Source organism: Rhinopithecus bieti, unplaced genomic scaffold (genome assembly GCF_001698545.2).
Source record: "Rhinopithecus bieti isolate Rb0 unplaced genomic scaffold, ASM169854v2 scaffold_3062, whole genome shotgun sequence".
NCBI classification, from domain to species: domain Eukaryota; kingdom Metazoa; phylum Chordata; class Mammalia; order Primates; family Cercopithecidae; genus Rhinopithecus; species Rhinopithecus bieti.
The window spans coordinates 1,751,359-1,765,089 of NW_016804432.1; the positions used below are offsets into that span (position 1 = coordinate 1,751,359).

General features: G+C 39.5%; 1 protein-coding gene across 1 annotated transcript in view; it reads left to right on the top strand.

The window, feature by feature from the left end:
* Window positions 1–2,529: 2,529 nt before the first annotated feature.
* CCDC141 (coiled-coil domain containing 141) overlaps window positions 2,530–13,731 on the top strand; it is a 215,293-nt gene continuing 204,091 nt past the window's right edge. The window contains 2 exon segments of the mRNA XM_017868275.1: window positions 2,530–2,811; window positions 5,237–5,359. Coding sequence (XP_017723764.1) covers window positions 2,710–2,811; window positions 5,237–5,359 — 225 coding nt within the window. The 5' untranslated portion in view covers window positions 2,530–2,709.

The window sequence follows — 13,731 nt, forward strand, 5'->3', positions numbered from 1 at the left end:
TTAAGGCCAATTCGTGCTGACTTCCTAAAGCTGAATCAAGGAAAAACATCAAGGTCTCGGGGCAGGGACTCTGAGGCCAATTTGTGCTGATTTCCTAAAGCTAAATCAAGGAAGAACACAAAGGCCTGGGGACAAGGAATCTAAGGCCAATTCATGCTGACTGCCCAAAGCTGGGTCAAAAGGAAAACACCTGGGTCTGGGTGCAGGGAGCCTAAGGCCAATTAACATCAACTTCCAAAAGCTAAACCAAAAGGAAAGACCCCATCTTCCCACACCAAGTAGCAAAAGTTCAAAGTTCAAAGGCTCCCTGCAACCCTCCCCCTTCCCCAGGGCCCAGATGGAAAGGGAGAGTGCCTTGGATTTGGGCCAAGTGTGGGCCATCCCTTCATCTTCATAGGGCATCAATTCACATCAGCCTTTAATTAGCCACAGACAAAATCCTTCATTCAGATAAGGAGTAGCCACTGGGGACCTCATAAGACATACTTAAAACCCAGAAAACGTTGCAACTCGGTCCTTATTCAGGGTGGGCCCACTCCCACACTGTGGAGTGCTTTCTTGCTTTAATCCCTGCTTTCGCTGCTTCGTTCCTGTGTTTCATTCCGTTGTTACTTTGTGCGTTTTGCTCAATTCTTTGTTCAAAATGCCAAGGACCTGGACGACTCACACTTGGCCTTCCTTCCGGTAACCTTAAAGGGATTGTCTCGCCTCAGCCTCCCAAGTAGCTGGGACTAAAGGGGCACGTCACCATGCCTGGTTGATTTTTAAATTTTCTGGACTCCTGGTTCAAGGAATCCTCCTGCCTTGGTCTCCCAAAGTGCTGAGAGTACAGGTGTGAGCCACCATGGCTGGCCTGCACTGAGTATTTTGAGCGCAAGTCACTATTTGCCGTTCCAATTGGCAAAGTACACAATGACAAGCTATGCTTCTTGGGCATTTTAGTTTACAGTGTAGATATTCTGAGACACAAGTGTCAACTCTTGCCTTTTCTTGAGGACAATTAGCTAAAAACTAGTTGTGATCAGTTCATTTTGGTTTGTTTGGACCAACTATTCGCTCGAGTGGAAGGAGCCTGCCTTCAACCTTCCAGGTCAGTTACCTCTCTGCAAGCTCTCCAGCCCTGCCATAAAATGAAACCCTTTGCAATAGTTGCTACATCATAGATTGCTTGACATATGCTTTCCTGAGCTTGCTACAGTTGTTCCCTTCATGGGGTCAGGTGAAGTTCGCGTTGCATAGGGACAAGGATCTAGGTATGGTTTCCATCTCACTGGGGCAGCAAGCAGATGCTGAGTGCAGAGGACCTGGGTGGTGGCTACACAGTTGTAGAGCAGCCATGACATGCTCTTGGAAACAAAAATAATTGTTGAACACTGAAGTATATGTAAAAGTACTTTTCCCCTTTGAATCAAGAATATGATCATGAACCTTAGCAAAACAAAGCAATGGTGCTGACGGAGTCTTCTGACCCTGAACCTACTATTAAATTGGGCTAAAAGGTTTACAGAGCAAGTGGATTCATTAAAACTGTTTTTTTGCTATATTCTCTGTTCTGGCTTTGTCCCAGAGATTTCCAATGCTTCCAGCAGCTTTGGAGTCAGTAACTCTGACATGTTTGCATCTGACTTCTGACCTAAACTTTAGTGTTATTTTCAGCTGTTCTTTGACAGGGAATCCAACAGCTGCTGTTTAATACCACAGACAACTTGTGACACAGGCTGAGTTTCTAGCAATAGGATTAATCTCCCAATGTGGGGCACTGATTTGAAGCTGGCTATAATTTTCCTGCACAGGAGGTGGGGGTAGGGAATAAAAATCAAGCCTGAAGTACAGTGCTTTCCTTTTGTTTTGTTTTAATTGCAGCAAAATATATGCCTTAATAACCTTTAACCACACCAAAAAATTTTCTTGCTGAAATTAAAAGGTAACAGCAAAGTATTTTGCTTTCTCATGGTATTGATAACTGAACTTGAAAACCCTTTTCAATGGAGCAGAATAGTCACAAAGAAAATCTGAAATGATAGGTACCTATTTATAAATGCTGGTTGAAATATTTTTAAAAAATTCCTAAGAAATCTGAGGCTCTGAGAAAATGTGGTTATTCCATCTAAACTTCATTTGGCAAAGAACAGTAAGTTTTAGAAAAGCAGATTAATCTAAAACTGTCTTTTAAGCAATTTGTGACTTAACCCCAAGACAAATACCAAAGCTTTTTTAGAGTACACTTTGGTAGTTTTCTTTGCATAAGAGAGACTTCAAAAATCTTGAAAAGATTGATAGCCAGGTCAATGACTTACTGGTTTCAAAGTCCGTGGTTACAATTGCATAGTTTCGGTGGCAAAACTAATTTGGGTTGTCAGGATGTAATTTTTTTTTCCATTTGTTATCAAACATCAGCTGATAAGGAAAGAGCTTGAAGCTGTCCTCCACATTTAAGATAACAGCAAAAATAACAGGCACTTAGTGTTACCATACTAGGGGCGTGGCAGTTCTCTCTCGTTGGCTTCGCTCCTTTCTCTCTCACGATAAACTCAATGGGGTTGTCTATTTTTAACCTCCTGTTCTTTCCTTTTGGCAGAGTAATCAGTGTGAGCTGAGCTCTTTCCCTGAATGAATCCAAGTAACCCTGGTGGTTGCCTTCTGAAATGACCAGCAGACACACAACTGTCCAGAGGCTGCCCAAAGTATAAACTGTGGTTCTAAAGTACCATGTCCAGCCAAGGAAGTCCTAGTGTGGAGCTTTCTACGACGACAGTCAGTTCAGTTGCTGTGCAGGCTGGGGACTCCAAAATCGTTATAGCTGTCATAAAGGTAAGCTAACAACTTCCTTTTTTCTGGGCGGCTGTGGGCTTCTAGCTGTGTGTTGAAAACCCTAAAGAAAATCCCATACAATCGGCAGGACACAGCATAGAGAAGACAACGCAGCAAGCACTCTTACTGCTTTCTTAAATTGGCTACTAAGAGAAACCTCTACAAGTTTCAGCAGTTACCAGAGATTCTCTTTCCTTTCAGTCAGCCAGAAAGCATCTACACCTGCTTGATTTAAAAAAAAAGAAAAGAAAGAAAGAAAAAGAAAAGAAAACTTCTAGCATATACTATCAATTTGGTTTTTAAAAGCAAGGCATTGGTAATTGGAAGTTCATGATTGCCTGACTGAAGAATCCAATGGACCTGTGAAATGCTTGTGATTTTTGAGACTGGATGTGATGGAGGTGGAAGGAGGCAGGTCCTGACAGACATGGGGAGGGCACCGCTTTAAGCATGATGGAACTCAGAAAACACCTAAGGAAAGGGCTCCGACATGTACCCTTTGCAACACTGGTTTTGACATGGTAAAGACACTACTAAATCCTTGTTCAGTAATGAAGACCCTGCAGGGAAAGGTACAAAAGGTTTGTGTCAAATTTGTTCTTAACAGCAGGAAGTAGAAGCCACTTAGGGTTTACGATTACTGCATGTTTTATGACAAGCCATTTGCCCATTTGCAAAGATGACCACACATCTTTAGGTTGAAGAAGACATCGATGATTTTATTCTCCATGGAAATGCCCTGCAAAAAAAAAAAAAAAAAACCTTTCAAGCACTAGGCTTGGGCTTTAGATGATATTCCACCTAAATAATTCAGTGTTGAATGAAGGGAAAGCTGGCAAACAAGCTGATGGTCACAAACCAGTTACTTTCAGGTCCCCACTAGGCTTAATTGAATGACTTTTCTGGCCTTTTGTTAGAGCATGGACAGCAAGCGTGCTTACTTTAACTTAATTGCTGTGAATTTTATGGTAATGTGAAAATTCATACCAGGAAAACAGCACTTGATATTGAGCAAAACGATTCACTATAGAAGGACAGAATGGAAAGTGTTCCTACCAAGGCAGATTTTCTGGTGTTGTGAGACTTATCTCCCACAGGAACCAGGCCTCTGCTGACTTCCTCACCCTCCCATCTTTTCAGAGTTCCGGAGTGGAGATGAAAAGAAGCCTGGCGCAGAAGTGGTGCGAACAGACCACTTGCACGGGATTAATGATACTTTGAGTTAACTGCCGATTTCAGCAATGAGGGAAAAGAGACAAACTCACTATTTTTCAAAAAGTTAACTTTTCATTTCCTCAAATATGAAACATTCTTGGAGCAAGATGAGGAATAATATTAGAGGATAAATTACAGAAGAATCAGAGGTAGCTTGAACACAAAAAAATTACACTGGAAAATTACACAGGAAACTCTTATTTTAACTGAATTGTGTTTCTAAGAATGTTCCCCCACTACCCTCTCCTCAGCTCTCTTACCTTACTGCCATCTCCATACAAAACACACCCCAAGCAATTCAGAGTAGAAAGTCCATCTTAATGGAATAGGAGTGCCTGTGTGTGATTTATAGTGACGTTCCAAACTGTCTCAGGGGACTGAATATATTCTAAAATAGAAACACGTTTTTCTAATTTCTCTTTAGTAATTCATGTATCTACATGCACATGTCTGTTAGTGGTTCCTTTTGCTTAATGAGTTGTTGCTTCTTAGAAAAACAATTCCTCAGGAAATGCAATGACAAATTATGTCTTAGAGCGGTGTAAATCTTGTGTGGAAAGCAATTTGACTGTGCTCAAATGGCAGTTGTCACAGGCATCTAATTTTGTTAATATTTTCCTACATGCTTTGATGAATATTCAACAACTAAGGTTGGAAAACAGTATATTTTACCTTTGAAATAAGATAAAAATCAATTCCTTCATCTGATATTTATTATTTTCAGCTAAACCAGCAAGGCCAATGTAAAGACACTTATCAACCTAAACTGCATTTACAAGAACTTTCCTCTGTGGTGAAAATTTGCATCCTACTTGCCCAAGTGGAATTTCACTGTTTTTATTGAGTTCAGTTTTATGAGTGAGAGAGGATACAGTTGTGTAAATTATTCTGTAACTTTATAATATTCAGTAATACGTAATCCATTGTATGTTTTCCTCATTTGGGAATTTTTAACTCAAATCCCATATGCCATGAAAGAATAATTTATCCTAAGAATAAAAAATAAAAGGCAGGGCATGGATTTATATTAGATCTGCTATGTTTCAATTGAAGTAAACCCCATATCTATGGAAAGAATGGACAAAATAGAAAATAGAAAAAAGTGTTTACAGTATAACTGGAAATTTAAAAGATATATTAAAAATGAGAAGGGTGAAGAGGAAGGAACAAGAGGAACTAAAAGTGCACTTAATTTAATTTTTATTTTTAGTGTGGCAAATGGGTACAACTTCAACTGGCTGAATCACAGCCCAATCTTCTAGAAATTGGCAGCAGTCAAGATGAAACCAAAAAACTTCTTCATGATCATGAACTTCTTTTGGCCAAGCTCAAGGTAAGATGCTAAGATGTGAAGCAAAAACAAAATTAAAGAGAAATAAAAAACTATTTCTTATACTTCTTGATTCCTCTGCTGTTACTGGCCTAGTGCCACTTTAATATGATACCAGGTAGATAATGGAAAAATCAGTAGTTATTTACGCACAAACAGCATCAGAGAGAAGTAACAAGATTTAAAAAAATTTTCCCTAATGTGATAGAAAATATGGAATGATAATATTTTCACTGTGGAGAAAAAAGTAATTTTTTTTCCTGGCTGCCTCAGTGGAAAAAAAACTCCATCATTTTTTCATTTCATGCATTACACCATCAAGTCACAAAAACAGATCCACAATTTCTATTGTTAATGATACCTGCTGGCAAAAATAATTTAGAAGACTTTTCCCCGTTGGACTATTGGAAATATCTGATTCCGTGCTTAGTATTAAGAGTTCTTGAAACCAAATAATACTTTTAGCAAAACCAGACATACTATTTTATATATGTTGAGAGTATTTAGTTAGAAATCTAAAAGTAACATTGGTTTGAGGTTGCCAGATAAAGGCCAGATAAGATCAGAGCCAGCTACATAATTTGTGGGACCCAGGGCAAATAAAATTTGGGGCTTTTGTTCAAAAGCAGGGAAAAGCATTTTCTTGACCCGTCATGGTGAATTTTATTCATTATTTAATGTCTAGCTCCTTCATGTGTAAGATGAGTGCAGACCCTCACAGGTGCATGGCCTCACCCATGACTCAGTGCAAAGGACCTGGCTTTGACCCCACCCTTCTTAAGTTTCACCTTGGCCACAGCTCCAGCTATAGGAGGTGGCAACAGTCACTGAGTGGAGCTGAGGAGCAGACAGGACAGCCGACTCTATCTCCAGGAGATAAGACCACATGTCTGATGAGGTGCCAAGCCCTCAGAACTTGCTCTGTTGTCCCATTGGACTTAATTTACAAAATTTTCAACACAGTAACAGATACAGCATTAAACCCTAAATGGTGTTCCATTCTGAGGAACCTCTGAGGGAGCCAGCCCTGTGAGTAATAACCTCATAGACAAATGAAATATCTTCACTAAGATCAAAGAGGTTCAAAGAGGTTTAATGAGGATTCAGAGGACTGCAAAGACTAGGATGCTCTGCATTTTTAGTACTTTAATATTACTGTTTTCTTTGTTACATCTAGGCTGAAATTCATATTTGCTTTCTAGATTTAGAAGATTTGATCTGCATCTGATATATAGACAGTGGTTTTCTGCTTGAACAGTGGTAAAAGTAATTGAGTAAATAAAACCAAGAAGCTGAAGAAAGAATTAATACAAAGACGAAGGCCCTTAGAATGCAGAATTTATTCCCCTGTTTGACAGCTCCTTACTCTGGGATTTAGGTTGTCTTGCAAGGCAGAAATCCCTAGTTATTGGTAAGTCTTTTGTATGTAGGAAAACCCCATTATGACGTGGAAGATCAATGAACCAGGAATTAAAACACCTATTGTTTAGCTCTACTTATGTCACAAACTAGTGTGATTTGGCTAACAACTCAAGGTCTTCCTGCTACACAAAACGTTGTGTAAACTTGTCATGAATCCCCAATTCCATGAACTGTAGAAATGCAATACTTACTTGAAGTTTCTGACCATTTCCAGAAGTTTGCTTTCTCATGATCTCTTGTGTCCCCAGCTCCTTTGTATATACCAGCCAACTGTGTCTGCTGAAGCTAACCTGGGCTTGAAACCACATATTTTTCCCAGTTCCCACTAGTAATTCACGCCCAGCCAGCATTTCCCAGTCCACTGATAAATTGTGGGTAGTGGTGGGTGAGCTCAACTCAGTTTGGAACTCAGGCTACCTTGCTTCTCCCTTCATCCCTACTCCATCCAGGGCTACAGAAGGGAAATGCCTTCTTAGGTGCAGCAATTCAGCTCCTGCCTTCTACCCTGTGCTCAAATGTGCATACCTAAATCCATCCTGTAGCTCAGCTAAAAAAGGGTTTTCCTGTAGTATAGTTTGAAGTTGGGTAGAGTGATGCCTCCAGCATCATTCTTTTGCTTAGGATTGCCTTGGCTATTCGGGCTCTTCTTTGGTTTCATATGAATTTTAAAAGTTTTTTTCTTTTTCTTTTCTTTTTTTTTTTTTTGAGACAGAGTCTCGCTCTGTCGCCCAGGCTGGAGTGCAGTGGCCGGATCTCAGCTCACTGCAAGCTCCGCCTCCCGGGTTTACGCCATTCTCCTGCCTCAGCCTCCCGAGTAGCTGGGACTACAGGCACCCGCCACCTCGCCCGGCTAGTTTTTTGTATTTTTTAGTAGAGACAGGGTTTCACCGTGTTAGCCAGGATGGTCTCGATCTCCTGACCTCGTGATCCGCCCATCTCGGCCTCCCCAAGTGCTGGGATTACAGGCTTGAGCCACCGCGCCTGGCCAAAAAGTTTTTTTCTAATACTGTGAAGAATGTCAATGGTAGTTTAATGGGAATAGTATTGAATCTATAAATTGCTTTGGGCAGTATGGCCATTTTCACGATATTGATTCTTCCTATCCATGAGCATGGAATGTTCTCCCATTTGTTTGTGTCATCTCTGATTTCTTCAAGCAGTGGTTTGCAGTTCCCCTAAAAGAGGTCCTTCACTTTTCTTGTTAGTTGTATTCCTAGGTATTTTATTCTTTTTGTGGCAGTTGTGAATGGGAGTTCATTTGTGATTTGGCTCTCGGCTTGCCTGTTGTTGGTGTATAGGAATGCTAGCAATTTTTGCACATTGATTTTGTATCCTGAGACTTTGCTGAAGTAGCTTACTAGCTTCAGAAGTTTTTGGGCTGAGATGATGAGATTTTTCCTATATCTTTAGATGTAGGATCATGTCATCTGCAAAGATAGTTTTACTTCCTCTCTTCCTATTTGAATGTTCTTCATTTGTTTCTCTTGCCTGATTGCCCTGGCCACAACTTCCAATACTATGTTGAATAGGCATCCTTGTCTTGTACTGGTGGGCAAGGGGAGTGCTTCCAGCTTCTGCCCATTCAATATAATATTGGCTGTGGGTTTGTCATATATGACTCTTATTATTTTGAAGTATGTTCCTTCAATACCTAGTTTATTCAGAGTTTTTAACATGAATGGATGTTGAATTTTATCAAAGGCCTTTTGTGTGTCTATTGAGATTATCATGTGGCTTTTGTCTTTAGTTCTGTTTATGTAATGAATCACATTTATTGATTTGCATATGTGGAATGAAGCCTACTTGATTGTGGTGGATAAGCTTTTTGATGTGCTGCTGGATTTGGTTTGCTAGTATTTTGTTGAAGATTTTTGCATCGATGTTCATCAAGGCCTGAAGTTTTCTTTTTTGTTGTATCTCTGCCAGGTTTTGGCATAAGGGCAAGTTAGGGAGGAGTCACTCCTCCTCAATTTTTGGAATAGTTTCAATAGGAATGGTACCAGCTCTTCTTTATACCTCTGATAGAAGTCAACTGTGAGTCCATCTGGTCCTGGGCTTTTTTTTGGTTGGCAGGCTATTTATTACTGCCTCAATTTCAGAACTCATTATTGATCTATTCAAGGATTCAATTTCTTCCTGCTTCAGTCTTGGGAGGGTGCATGTGTCCAGGAATTTATTCATTTTTTCTAGATTTTCTAGTTTATGTGCATAGAGGTGTTTATAGTATTCTCTGATGGTTGCTTGTATTTCTGTTGGGTCAGTGATAATAACCCCCTTATCATTTCAAATTGTGTTTATTTGATGCTTCTCTCTTTTCTTCTTTATTAGTCTTGCTAGTGGCCTATCTATTGTATTAATTTTTTTCAAAAAACTAGCCTTTTGGATTCATTGATTTTTTTGAAAGTTTTTTTGTGTCTCTATCTCTTTCAGTTCAGCTCTGATCTTGGTTATTTCTTGTCTGCTGCCAGCTTAAGTGGTTTGTTGTTCTTGGGTCTTTCTTTTAGTTATGATGTTAGGTTGTTAACTTGAGATTTTTCTAGCTTTTTGATGAGGGCATTTTAGTGCTGTAAATTTCTCTCTTCATACTGCTTTAGCTGCATCCCAGAGATTCTGGTACATTGTATCTTGGTTCTCATTAGTTTCAAAGAACTTATTAGGCTGGGCACAGTGGTTCATGCCTGTCATCCCAGCACTTTGGCAGGCCAAGGTGGGTGGATCACCTGAGGTCAGGAGTTTGAGACCAGCGTGGCTAACATGGTGAAACCTCGTCTCTACTAAAAATACAAAAATTAGCCAGGCATAGTGGTGTGCAACTGTAATTCCAGCCACTTGGGAGGCTGAGGCAGGAGAATTTATTGAACCCAGGAGGCAGAGGTTGCAGTAAGCCGAGATTGAACCATTGCACTCCAGCCTGGGTCACAGAGCAAGACTCTGTCTTAAAAAAAAAAAAAGAAGAAGAACTTCTTGATTTCTGCCTTAATTTCATTATTTGACCAAGAGTCATCCTGGGGCACATTGTTCAATTTTCATTTAGTTGTATGATTTTGAGTGAATTTCTTAATCTCAACTTCTAATTTGATTGTGCTATTGTCTGAGAGACTGTTATGATTTCAGTTCTTTTGCATTGGCTGAGGAATCTTTTACTTCTGATTATGTAAGCAATTTTAAAGTAAGTGTCATGTGGCGATGAGAATAATGTATGTTCTGTTGTTTTGGGGTGGACAGTTCTGTATATAACTATCAGGTCCACAGTTAAAGTCGGCTGCGGTGTTAAAGTCTCCCACTATTATTGTATGGGGGTCTAAATCTCTTTGAAGTTCTCTAAGAACTGGGTTCTCCTGTATTGGGTACAAATATATTTAGGATATTCAGCTCTTCTTGTTGAATCGAACTTTTTACCTTTATGCAATGCTCTTCTTTGTCTTTTTAAGTCTTTGTTGGTTTGCAGTCTCTTTTGTCAGAAACTTGGAATGCAAATCTTAATTTTTCTGTTTTCTATTTGCTTGGTAAATTTTCCTCCATCCCTGTATTTTGAGCCTATGTGAGTCTTTGCGTGTGAGATGATCTCTTGAAGACAGCATACCAATGGGTCTTGGTTCTTTATCCCGCTTGCCATTCTGTGTCTTTTAAGTGGGCATTTCCATTTACATTTAAGGTTAGTATTGTCATGTGTAGATTTAATCTTGTCATCATGGTGCTAGCTTGTTATTTGGCAAAAAAAAAAAAAAAAAACCCACAACCAACCCCATTAAATAATAGGCAAAACACATGAACAGACACTTCTCAAAAGAAGACATACATGCAGCCAACAAACATTAAAAAAAAGCTCAAAATCACTGATCAATAGAGAAATGTAAATCAAAACCACAATGAGATACCATCTCACAACAGTCAGAATGACTATTATTAAAATGTCAAAAAACAGTAGACGCGGCCGGCCGCGGTGGCTCACACCTGTAGTCCCAGCACTTTGGGAAGCCGAGGTGGGTGGATCATGAGGTCAAGAGATTGAGACCATCCTGGCTAACACGGTGAAACCCCATCTCTACTAAAAATACAAAAAATTAGCTGGCTGTGGTGGCAGGCACCTGAAGTCCCAGCTACTTAGGAGGCTGAGGCAGGAGAATGGTGTGAACCCAGGAGGCAGAGCTTGCAGTGAGCTGAGACCATGCCACCACACTCCAGCCTGGGTTACAGAGCGAGACTCCGTCTAAAAAAAAAAAAAAAAAAAGCCAGGCACGGTGACTCACACCTGTAATCCCAGCACTTTGGGAGGCCAAGGCAGGCAGATCATGAGGTCAGGCGATTGAGAACATCCTGGCTAACATGGTGAAACCCCAGCTCTACTAAAAATGCAAAAAATTGGCCGGGCTGGGTGGTGTGTGCCTGTAGTCCCACCTACTTGGGAGGCTGAGACAGGAGAATGTCATGAACCTGACAGGCGGGGCTTGCAGTGAGCTGAGATCACACCACTGCACTCCAGCCTGGGTGACAGAGCGAGACTCTGTCACAAAACAAAACAAAACAAAATGAAAAAACAACAGCAGAAGCTGGTGAGGTTGTGGCAAAAAAGGAATGCTGTTACCATGCTGGTAGGAGTGTAAATTAGTTGAATCATTGTGGAATTGTGGAAGACAGTGTGGCATTTCCTCAAAGACCTAGAGGCAGAAATACCATTCAACCCATCAATCCCATTACTGGGTATATACCCAAAGGAATGTAAATCATTCTGTTATAAAGTTATATGCATGAGCATGCTCATTGCAATACTATTCATGATAGCAAAGACATGGAATCAACTTAAAATCCCATCAATGATAGACTGGATAAAGAAAATGTGGTACATATATACCATGGAATATGATGCAGCCATAAACAGGAATGAGATCATGTCTTTTGCAGGGACATAGATGGAGCTGGAGGCCATTGTCCTTAGCAAACTAACTCAGAAACAGAAAACCAAATACCATGTGTTCTTACTTATAAGGAGGAACTGAATGATGAGACCACATGGACACAGTTGGGGGAACAACACACACTGGTGCCTGTCAGGGTGGGAGGTGGGAGGAGGGAGAGCATCAGGAAGAATAGCTAATGGATGTTGGGCTTAATACCTGGGTGTTGGGATGATCTGTATAGCAAACCACCATAGCACACATTTACCTGTACAACAAACCTGCCCATCCTGCACATTTAGCCCTAAACTTAAAGTTGGAAATAAAAAAAGGAAGAGGGGTTTCCATTTCTATCCTCTTTAGAAAGCACTGGTTCTAGAGTTAAACATCTTGTTCTTTGATGCCATTCAGGCTATGTGTGGACTAGCCATTTAAGTTTTCCAGACTTCAGACTTTTTATCTTTAAAATGAAGGAACAGGACAGATTAAAGCTTCATATTTATTGTGGATCTTACCATAATGTACCATTGTCCCTCCCTGCACATGGATCTAAGAAAATGAAGTCTCAAACAAAAAGATCTTTTACCTTCATCTAGACCTCTAGCCATAACCTCTTAAGGTCCATCTCTCATATTCTCCCCCAACTACTCACCACTCTCAATCCAGCCACTCAGCCCTAACAAACTTTAACTAGTAGTTTTATCATCTAGTTATACCTAAATCTAATATTATGAGTCTAAAAAAGAAAATGATCAAGGAGTCTGAAGTCTATTTCAGATTTGCTGAGAAAAGACTTTTAAAAATAATGAAAATGTAAATTCCATTTCACAAATGGATAGATCATAAATTCAACCAATTCACTAGTTAATATGCTGTCAAGATAGGCACAGATTTAACCTGTAGCAGAAAATTGTTAGATCCAAGATAGTCTGAATGTGAGCTTTTGAAGGATGAGGACATTAGTAGTTCAATAAGCCAATAATACTTAATATTTAATGTTTATTCCAGTCCTTGTTGTATGTACAGGGTCTTGCAATTTGTTCTAATCATAAAGAATGCTGTGAAAATGGCATTGGAAGGGTGTAGTATTTGGTGCTGAGTCCACTCTGATTTGGGCACAACACTTAGTCTCTCTGGTCTCAGGGTCTTTGAGAAATCAGAATAATAATAACAGTTACCTTCACACACCTAAAAAGAAAATTTGGGGAAGAAATACAATAATATATGGAAGTACATGCTACTTTTCAAAGAAAAAATGGCATAATTATGTTAATGAGTACATCAGAGTAATTTGATATATTAAATGTTTAATTTAATAGAAAAGCTATTTTCTGCTTTCCACTGAAAATTATTTCAAACGCTAGTAATATAGACTAAAGAAAAAAATTCTGAAAACCCAGAATTTTTATAAGTGCCTCTAATGTGGGTAATATCTGTACCCTAGAGATCTTATTTTCCCTTCTGCGATGTACTTAATCTCAGTGGAGTGTCCAGAGAAAAAATATTTTCCTGTTTTCAGTGATGAAAATATAATCAAGTGGAAAAAACTTTAATTCCCAAAAGGCATCTAGATTTCCAAACCATATTCAAATCATTTACAATGAAAAAGAAGGATTCCGGAAAAGGTAGATTTAAACCAGGTAAAGAAGATCTGCCTGTGGCTACTATTGACATTACATCCTCAGGTGAGGTACAGAGTGTTAAAGAAAGAAAAAAAGTTGGAAATTCCTCAGGGAAGTTGCCAAGAATGTTCTTAACATCTGACTTTCCATTACATTGCTGTTGTCTGGGGGAATTATGACTGTAAGAATCAGGAAAACCTCCTGGGCACTGGCAACTGTAGTTGCAGTTAGCATTCAGTGAAGAATGACCGTTTAAAGTGGTAAAACTCTGGAAAATTTCACCTCTAATTTGACTCTCATAAATTTACTGGTGTCCTGTTCTGACTGAATCTCCAATTCAGGGAATCCTTATTTTTGCCCTATTTCTATTTTCTGAGCTAGAAATGAACGTACTATGAATAGAATATATTAGTAGTAAAACTAAAAGTCTTATAAA